The sequence below is a fragment of the Charadrius vociferus genome, unplaced genomic scaffold, assembly GCF_000708025.1.
Source record: "Charadrius vociferus isolate BGI_N301 unplaced genomic scaffold, ASM70802v2 scaffold178, whole genome shotgun sequence".
NCBI classification, from domain to species: Eukaryota; Metazoa; Chordata; class Aves; order Charadriiformes; family Charadriidae; genus Charadrius; species Charadrius vociferus.
In genome coordinates this window covers 2,233,278-2,243,991 of record NW_009649717.1, presented here as the reverse complement: position 1 = coordinate 2,243,991, position 10,714 = coordinate 2,233,278, and the positions used below count along the sequence as shown (strand labels likewise).

At 37.3% G+C, this 10,714-nt stretch overlaps 1 protein-coding gene across 1 annotated transcript in view; it reads right to left on the bottom strand.

Annotated features, from left to right (window-relative positions):
* Positions 1-10,714, bottom strand: part of DCLK2 (doublecortin-like kinase 2) — a 260,771-nt gene that overhangs the window by 1,873 nt on the left and 248,184 nt on the right. The window contains exons 13-17 of the mRNA XM_009890760.1: positions 8,444-8,577; positions 7,054-7,131; positions 6,402-6,498; positions 4,471-4,551; positions 3,173-3,289 (exon numbers count right to left, since the gene is read on the bottom strand). Coding sequence (XP_009889062.1) covers positions 3,173-3,289; positions 4,471-4,551; positions 6,402-6,498; positions 7,054-7,131; positions 8,444-8,577 — 507 coding nt within the window. The remainder of the gene's footprint in view (positions 1-3,172; positions 3,290-4,470; positions 4,552-6,401; positions 6,499-7,053; positions 7,132-8,443; positions 8,578-10,714) is intronic.

Sequence of the window (10,714 nt, the reverse complement as noted above, 5' to 3'; positions counted from 1 at the left end):
ATTTCATTTTGTATGATGATGAGGCTGTGTGCTGGGGCAGGGGAGGTAGCAAGCAGCCTCATGATACCCCTCATCCCCCTAAGGCCTTCCTGGCAGGCTTATTCGGACCAAAGTACTGGGTATAAAAGTTCCCAAAAGAAAAGTTTTAAGTATTTTGAATTTAGGGTGGTTGTGGTTTTTTGTGTGGTTGTTTGGTTTTGTTTTGTTTTTTTTATTGAGTTACAACATTAGTGTACATGCATACAGGTACGAGGAAAAAATTCACTAGTATAAAACTGAATGCTCTGCCAACAATTGGCTTCGCAAATGGAGCATGCAAGGAAATGACCAGGTGAACTGTATCTAGGATTTTGAGATTAGCTATGATGTGCAGTAGTTCTATCATTATGAAGGTAGCTGCTATGCTGGCAGGATTGCATTTCCTCTTTTGCTTGCTGGAAAGAGAAGTGTAAATAAACAGGTTTCTGCTATTTCAGTGGCGGGATAAATTATTTACAAGGGAAAGGAAATGGTTTCAGTTCATGCTGATGGTGGTTTTCTCCTGTGCTGTCCTCACAGCAGCCTCTGACAGTTGTCACACTTTGCACATAGCAATACATACCTACGTAATGCAATTTAGGATTTTTACTTTTTCTTTAAAGATTGAAGTGGAGGCTTAATTTTACTTTTGCTAAGTAAGAATGTTTCTTATTAATTTAGGACTGATTACCTTCTGACTAGCTCTGTGTACCATAAAGGCTGAAGTGACAATTAACATTTTCATTTTAAATGGAAACAGTGCTTATTTTCAGTCATTTTGGGTTTTTTTGTTTCTGTCTTCATAGGATTCCCATCTTTTTCTAATTGCTTTTGGATATTGTAAGATACACACATGCACAAAATTACTCCCAGGGGAATAGACCAAGATATGTCTGAAGAAGTAAAAAATAGCTGGTTATATCAGTGTTAGCTTAGAATATTTCAAATATGCATCACTTAATACTGAAAACTTTTTTGTAAGTGTTTAAAAGATTTTCCTTTACTGTTTCTGCGTGGCTGTAAAGCTCTTTCCACTTCAGACTGGCTGAGTTATTTCTCCTTTCTTCTTGTTAAAAATGGAGAACATGTATTTTTTGTGCAGCAGAACAAAGCATCGCAGTTAGTACGTACCATTGCCTTGGACCTACTCAGAGGAAAGCAATGCAGGCATTGGGAAAGGAGGAAAAAGGAAGGAAGCAAGGGACAGAAACTAGACTTACTTAAAGCAGAACTAACACAATTGCAACAAATTTAGATTTACAGAACATTTTGAAATAAAAAAAATAAAATCAGTAATGAATTAACAGCAACATGCTTTTAGGGGCAGAAAGAGTCTCCTGTGCAAGAGCACTTAAGTAGGTATGTGCAGTTTTACTTATCTGCCACATGATGGTATTATCTGCATTGGCCAGATGACAATATTTGAATGAAGTGATGCTAAAAGGGATTCCATTAAATAAGCAGGTGGACTGATATAGCAATGCACTGCAATACACGAGAATTACAATACTGTGCTTGTCTGAATCTGAATGTTTTTAAGCAATGAGTGCTAGTACAAGTGAAGAACTTTGTAACATGAAGTTAACTAAATTGCAATGCTCTAGTAAACCAGGGCAAGAATAACAAATTGAGGGCTTAATCCTCATTAGATTACAGTGTTTTGAACAAAAAGTTACTTTTCCCTTCAGCAATAACTGGGAGCTGCATTCAGAAATAAATAATTATGCATTACATCCTTCCATACCTGTTAGAAGGAAATAAGGCAGGAAAAGGGCAAATGAAAAGTTTTAATGAGGTGTACTTTCCTGGCTGAAGGAAGGTCAGTAGCTAACAGAATCGGAAAAAACCCACACCAATAAGAAGCCAGAAGCTACGCCGTGTCAGAGATCTGAGACAGGCTCAAGTGGCATGCAAGTTGGAGAGGGGCTGAGAGTTAGAATTAAAATTGCTCTTATTACATATAGTACATTTTATACCAGTTTTCGGCTTCAGGCTTATCCATAGTCTCAACAGTATAAAGAATGAAGCTCTGAAGTCCCTCTCAAACTGTCAAGTCAAACTGTCAAATGAAATGCAGACAACAGCATGAACCTGAAATCTATTTTCTGACTTACCTAATTTTTATATTTATGTTACTACTTTTCCAACATTTAAATCTTTGGCCTATTTAATTCACATGAATGTATTTGCAAAAGCATATATCTATGTAGGAACACTATTTAAATTTACCTACTTTCAAATGATTAAAACAATTCTTTGTTAACATAAGTGGGCTGGACTTTGAGAATAATTAATACTAATGGGAAGGGGTGGGGGTGGAAATCACTGTTAGGTTACTACCATAGATGGATTTTTATTTTTTTTTTTAAAGTAACTGAAGATCCTCTTTGTGTGCAGTGTCCATCCTTGGATTAGACAAGAATGGACCACAATAAGAACAGAATGGCAGTTCAATCTCTTATAGAAGTTGCATATTCTCTGCAAAAGTGACTGGTCAATTACAAGTGCAGTTCTGAGTACTGGTAACAGTAAACTCCATTTCTTCTACCGTGATTCCCACATCTGCCTTCTGGAATTACTGTTTATTTAAGTTCAGCTATAGGTCATCAGGGTTCCTTTGTGTTTTCTGAAGAAAGTTCCCCATTAGGGAACAGAAAAAAACACAGCAGGGGTTAGATTGGGACAAAATTAATGTGGTAAACATTCAATACTATGAAGAAAGTTTCCAAAATGGAGTCTTGTTTCCGAGCAAGCATAATGTTGAACAACAGTATGCTCAAGATCAAACAATACTTGGCTGGGCAGAGGGGAAGAGCCTACTTAACTAACTAGGTGGTTGGTATGATAAAAAAAAATTAGTTTTTATAATGAAAGATTTCAAATCGTTAATAAGCTTAATTTCAACATACAACTACTTAGTGTTTACATGTTTCTGTTTGAAAGCTTATTTTTATAGCTTAGCTAGCACGCTGTGATAGACTTGGTTGCTCTCAAGTAATGATGAGACAATCCACACTATACATAAATAAAGAGAAGAATTAGAGATTATTCTAGCTTTGCTTTTGCTATTCTTGCACCACACATGCTCATAGAGCACTGTTAGGAAAATATGCAAAGTACAATAGCAATGTATAAAAATGTTCATTTCTCTTACCATGATGACAGAAACCCCAGCAGATGTGTTATTTTGCTTGGGTAGGGTGTTATTAAAGTGCTGCTTCAGTTTACCTGTTACTTCAGCTTGCATATTATTCTCCTGGGAAGCATCATCCTGTGTAAGAATAAACACAATATTCAAGTTACGAAAAAAACAAAAGTATGTTTGAATGTCACTGAATAAAAGAGAAGTTTTCTATTATCCTCAGGTACTTCCTGCTTTTCAATGCAAAGTAAGCATTCAGACAGGCAGCCCAAAACTGAATGCACTCTGCTACATGAGATATAGTTCAAATGGGTTAAGGCAAATTACAGAGGAAAGGAATGTAGCAACCACTGTTTCTTAAAATGCCACGTGACGCTGTACGCTTCCAGTCCATTGATTTGTCCCATAATTATAAGCTGCAAGTTTGACTCAAGCATGTTAAAAGTAACATGCTTGAAATAATGTTAAAAATAAAAAGCACATTTGTCATTGTATTTCTTTTAAATCAGTATTTTAAATGGTCCATCATGTCCTAGGTGTGAAAACATTACACAGTATCATAAATACATTAGAGAGGAGCTGCTATGCATAGACACACTTTTTATAGATGTCTTCTCTTGTTTGAAGGAACTCCATAGATCATATTCAGTCCCTCTTCTAACATGTGTGGAAATAAATACTGACTATGTACACGTAAACCTAGTCTTTATTAATAATGAACTGATTTTAAATCAATAAGCAATGTACTTTGGTGGTCCCCATTGCTGCTGCCCAAAAAGATGAAGGACCTGGCAGCCATCACCTTAGTGCCTATGTTAAACTAGGTATTTTATTTGCTAATTTTATGTCTCTTATGAAGCTTGAAGTGCTTCAAGAAACAAACAGGAGATTGTACTTTAAGTAGCATTGCAGCAAGTAAGATGCCAACATGCACAACAGTGCTTCCACATCCACATTTTTGAGATGACTGTTTTCTAGCTTGAATGTGAAATAAAGATGCTCAAGTCACACATCTGCCTGTGGTGTTATTTTTAAGCAGGGTTATAGCAACCACCAGCACCTTCTAATCGCAGTCAGCAAGTGTTACCCTCATGCTATTCTTTCAGAGCGCAGCAGCTGGCAGTGCTGTCAGAGCCTGAAGCTAACTTCAGACTCTTGCTGTTCTCTTTTATGTGGAAATGGGAGTAGTGGTTCAATAAACAGAAATGAGCATAGTAGAAGGGTATTGCTGCTTCTAAAAACTACACTTTGATGGTTAGATTTACAGATTAAATATCAAATTAGAGACAAGTAAAATGTAATGTACTCACTGACACCCAGGGATGGCTTAGGATCTGTGCTGCTGTATATCGGGCTTCAGCATTCACATGTAACATCAGGCTAATTAACTCCTTTATTTTAAAAAAAAAAAAGGGAAAAAGAAAAAAAGAAGAGTTGAGGAGGGTGGGGAGGTGTATTACGATGGAAAATACTGTTGCACTAAGTTCTTCTCAGTGTGATTTTCTTGCTACCTGGGTGAAAAAAAACCCAACCAGCTTACAGATACTAGAACCAGCGATACCAGTGTGACTTCAGTGGAACAAAAATCTTGCCCTTTAGGTTTAAGAGTATGCTGGACAGTGTATTTCATATCAACTTCCTTATTGTATTCATGTTTCACCGAGTCTTGAAAAGATGATGTTAAAAAAATCAGCTATTATGTTCCAGTTTGTTCTCTACATATTCATGCAGGTGACCAGAACAAAAATAAACCTGGGACAGATGCGATCCTCTATGGGCAGTGTACATGCACATGTACATAAAGAGCACAAATCGGAGGCAAGACACTGCATCTGAAATTCAAGAAACTGCTGAAATTATTTGAAAACTATGTTCTCTTCTGTGTTGCTCCAGAAGAATAAAAGACATTTAACTCATTTCATCAGCTAAGGATCAGCTGGTATAGGAAAAAGCAGATAGATACAAAAAGAAAAATGCTCAATTCTACTAATTATATGGTGACTCCTGAAAGATTTGGTATTGTGGCTTTCATCGTATTTTAGAGGCGCTACAGCAGATGTCTTTAGCTTTACCAAATACTTCCATGGGCCTTCCATTAACGGTGCCTGCAGGTATGACAAGCCTTAAGAGGTCATCGATACAAAGTAATCAGTAAAATAAAATTAAACAAAAACCCAAACCAACTTTCTTCAGTTGTTTGTTCACTCAAGTTTCTTCTTATGCAACAAACAACTAATTTACTGGTGTAATTCCTGGTTCTACAAGCCTATTAAGACAAATATGTTTCCCTCCCAAATTAACAACTTCACAGAGCCAAATCCTCCCTTGAAAAACCCTTTATAGCCTCCAAATTGTCAGTCTTCATATTCTTATCAAGAGTATTTCAAGGAGATTGTTCATCACTTCATTATTGGGAAATGGCTGCTTCAAGCAGGTAATAACATACCTGAGAGGTTTCCCAACCAGCCAAGTTATTTAGTCTGTGTAAGTCTAAAGTGAAAGGTCACCTTTAGTACCAAGATTGAGGGCATTATTTGCTCAGAATGCATGTCTGGAAGAGTGTGAGTTGACCGGAGCTTATGAAATGTTGGCAAATGGATAAACAGCCATTGGCAAATGCAGAAAAAAATGCAGCTTCTCATCGGCTGAATAACAAATAATCTCCACTTGCTAATTAGAGTCCTCGGATATCATTCAGAGCACGTAAGTGAATTAGCTTGACAAGTGGGGCTTAAAAGTGGGAACCTTTATCCTACAGACACAATCAGTTTAAACACAAATGGCAATGATAACACAAGAACAATTAGCAATGGAAAATCAAGCTGGTTACACCTCTTGTAAAGTTCTAATAACTGGCTCAAGTAAAATAGGAACAAATGATGTCAATTCAATTCAGTCCACAGAGCAATAATTTGTCTTTTTTTAAAAGAGTGATAGGCGAGAAAAATTCAGAGACAGTTATTTTACAGCTGAAGCACTGAACCTGCTGATGTCCACTGAATGCAACTGGCATTCTGTTACACTTATTCACTCAGACAATAAACATGATGGCCTGCAAAACCTGAGCTTTCATCAAGCACTGTTAAGATAACTAACTAAAAAGGCACAGCAGCTGGACGAGTGGGTACGAGTTTGTTCTGAATCGTCTATTCTGCCTCTCCAACAGAGCACAGTCTTTTCAGTGGCTTGTGGGAAAACTACTTCAGGTTGGAAAACATATCAGTGGAAAACATATCAGTACCTTTGCTGAATCAGTGATGTTATCCCAGTAGGGAGATGGAAATTCCAACTTCCCAACAAGTATCTGATCAAAGAGGTCTTCCTGAAGGTTGTTTTCACTGTAGAACAGCAGTAATGAAAAAGATCAGGAGGAAGAAGTAAATTTGTCATGCGATTTTTTTAAACTTGATTTGGGGTTGGAACAGAAACGATGTTATATCAAGTACTATAAATGCATAATTTGCAAGCTTATATAGTGGGGGCACTTGTGAGGTGTTTGCCATAAAAATGTACATTGAGGTTAAACGACTTCCACTGGAATTCTTCCCCTCACCCCAGCTTACCATTAACACTACAAACCAGTAAGCTGCTGTATCCAAATGGAAACACTAGAGGGCAAAGCATACACGTTCATTGAACTGGGATACACATAGCAGACAAAAGGAAAAAGAAATGATGCCCTCACACCACCATTATCCCTGCACACAGCAGTAAACCCTTAGAAAATACGTAAATAATATTGATCCCAAAGCCTGACAAGAGGGACAAGTGAAAATCATTTTTAAAAAGTACAAAAAGATAAAGAAAATGCCTTCTTCATGGAGATAAAGACGACTTGCTTAGAAAGAACTGGGTTCTTCACTATTTTTCTCTTTGACATACAGGACGCTCACCTTCGAAAAGGTGGAAATCCACATAAGAGTATATATGTGATCACACCTGCAGCCCAAATATCCACCTTTAAGCCATACCTGAGAAAACAAGACTGTGTTACTTGTGCTGGATTAAAAAAGTCATTCAAATCAAACAATTGATTACATTTACATGAATATATCTTGAGAATCTGTTCTAAGTTACTTGCTGATGATGTGGAAATCCATTTTGTACCTAAGCATCATTTTACTTAGCATCTTTCACAGTCTTCAGGAAACCGTGATAACATATTTTTTCTTTGTTTTTTTTTTTATTTATTATTTTATTTTATTTTATTTTTTCCATAAGGCTCAAGGCTCTCCAGGGTCTTCTAAATATACTCAGATTCAATTCAGTGTCAAGGTTTCCCAATCAAGAATCACTAATGATAAAAGACAAGGATGTGCCTTCTCAGTCCCCATATTGGAGTAACTATCTCTAAGGTTATCATGTGTTGCTAAGCAACAAGAAAGATACCAATTCTCCAGTCTTTTGAGTGCACCTTTCTTATAAAGCACCGAAATTAAAACACTAGAGGTCAAAAAGAGGTATTCTTTCCTATTCTTTTTTATCCAGTAGATTCAGTTTGTCAAAATCTAAAGCATGCAGATGAAGCGCCCTTTGACATTTGAGCTCGCTGCAGCTGTGAAATATTTCTCAATATGACAAATGCACTGAACAATGCTTGAAACAATACACCAAACCTCCCCCCATTAGGAAGACCAGTTTCAGAATGGTCACAGCTATGGCAAGAGTCAGCTAGGATGGAATGGAGGTCTAATAGGTCTGAAAGGAAAGATGATTTGTGAAATTCCACCATTTTACCAAATTACTTTGTATTTATACAACCACCTGTTAAACCCAGAAAAATGGGGTTGTTTAATTAAACCAACAGTTATCAAATAGCATGCACCACCCAAACAAGGTCACTTGAATCAACATGATCTAATTAGACCTGCTCTGAGAACAGGTTTAAAATGGTGACCTCTGTATTCTCTTCCAATATAAATGACTCCGTTTCTAACATGAACACTGTGTTTTGCTTGTCTGTTTTTCCCCAGGCAGCTGCCATGGCTGCTACAGTGGACTCTGAACAGTGAGGTGAAGCAGCGAACACAAAACAATAAACTCCACTGCACCAGCACTGGTTGTAGGGAGACGGTAAGGAGACAAAGGTGAATTCTGGGAGCTGGGTGAGTGAGGACACTGGCCTTTTCAAGGAACTGAATGATGCCTGTTTTCTCATAGTTGGTTTGGTTACAAAAAGATGGAGGACCATCCTATTAGAGCATTCTAGTTCTTAGAACAGTTAAGAGCTACCTGCCAAAAATAACTGGTTACAAGACCTATGTCTTAGTCAGTCATCCTCACCCTGTCTCTGCAATGATTTCTGGAGCCACATATGTGGGGGTACCACAGACAGTATATAAAGGTCCTTCAACCACAGTTGCCAGTCCGAAGTCTCCTAGCTTCAAAGACTTGGTTCCATCTGCATATTCACATACCTAGAATCAGCAAAATAAAAACAGCATGAGGAGGAGAATATCTGAACTTGTTAAATCCTTTATTTTGTTTGGAAAATAATCATTACATCAGGAAGATAGGAAAAAGAGGTAACTCCCACAGCCCTGTAGAGAAAGAAGAGAAAAATGGTATGAATATTGATTGGCACAGTGCAGCTGGAGCCAGCAGTGTTCAATGGAGCTGTCTGCCAGCTATGTAGGTCAGACCATGATGTAGCCTCAAGCAACTAGAGGTGGGGAAAAGAAAACCCAATCCTACAATGCTGAGAAGTTTTAAATATATGAAGAAAAATATAATACTATATACTTCCATTTGATTGGCACCTAGAGTTTAAAGCGGGATTAGCAGCTACAATGAGATTTGTTTAACATCTCCCACTAACTTAGCATAAGTCTAGTCAGTTAGCTTACTGGATATTTCATAGGCAAATGTCCTCCCTAAGCATAGTCTAGGGAAGTTCAGTACAGGACTGAGAAAGCTGACTGAGGAGTGTTTAGGTTTCTGTGCAGACCCAAGTGTATCTTACCAAAAGCCCCATAAAGAATCTAGCACATCTAGTTCTGAGCCATTTTTTTATGAAAAAGCTCAATTTTGATAGAAAGAAAAGTGTTATATGACAGTGATATCAAAAGTAAATCAAACCAGCAAAGGAAACACCCCTAATAAATTAATCTCAGTTTTGTTGTTAAAGTGAAATATTTACGTTAACGTGATTTCAATGGGATCTAGTTTCTAGAATGTAGGATTCCAGAATCTCCAGAATGGGTAAATCTATTTGGTTTCCTCAAACAACTGAATACTGCTAAGGTGGCAAGATCTTCCTCCATTCGCCTGTGTAATTAATAGAAACACTTGTTCTTCTTGATATAACACTTTCATATCTGCTATTACTCTTAGAGTTTGTATTTTTAAATCCGTGACTGGTAAAGTGAATGTAATTCAGACAGCTGGATGACCCTGTGCAAAGAACTAACTACTTGCAATTATAGGTAGCAATTGATGAGAATTATTTGCATTTACATTCAATACCAGTATGTTATCTTAACATTCTGCCACTGTCAATCACAGTGAATAAGATTTGCATCTGTTGAGTAATTTCTTTTGGCTTTCTAGGCAGAAAGGACGTTTGTGCCTATTTATAACTGATTCAATTACTAACTAGAGCTTAAAATTCCTTTGGACTGGCTGTGTTTGAAGATGCACTGATAATAAGTGAGACTTCCACCTTCATTTTCTTTCTCTTAAATGCCATGTTGCTGTGACTACATTTTCCAAGAGAAGCTCCCCCCTGCCCCTTCCTTTTGCTAAACAATTTTATTTATTTGAGGGCTTATTTAAATTGCTAAACACTGTCAGTGGAATTAGTTGGGAAAGAATTGACTACTAATTGGAAAATATTTTCAACTTATAGCCCTATCCTTGTAATAGTTCAAAATCCGGTCTGGGATAAGCCACGACTCCTACTCTAGATACCAACTCATTAAACAGGATTGACAAACACCACAGAAGGCTTTAAGAAATGCCTACCAAGTGTTGATGAAAGCTACTAAAATTCCTGATGACGGTGGCTCAAGCAATGGAGATTATGGCCCTATTTGTTCAGTGCATGACACGTAATATCTAATACCCAGTATGTAATACATAAGTATAACCTCTGCGTATAAGCAAGATCGCACGCTGCTCCCATTCTGTGAACTGTAGTCTAAGCAGTTCCTAAAGCAGACTTCACGGTAATTCTTGTCAACACAGTTATTTTATGTCTCTGCTGAAAACAAAAGTAGTCAGTCCCCTAAGACAAAATAAATGTATGTACGTAGTTAATTCATGGCTAGAAGACTGGTAAATCATCAGAAAGATGTTCCTCCTATGACAGTGAAAGAAAAAGAAAAAAACGCTTGAGATAACCATATGATAGTTCAAAGAAATGGCCACCTTTTCTCCCACTTGCAAGCTATAATAAATAATTCATCGACATAGCTTTAAAATTCATTGTTTTGTAAGACAATACTCCTGCTTATCCAAGTAGCAGCCAATCAAAATGTAAATCAAGATAGGTCTAAGGATAGGTTTGAGCACAGCTCATTTGGGTTATGGTGATTGCTGTCTCGTGGCAGAAGA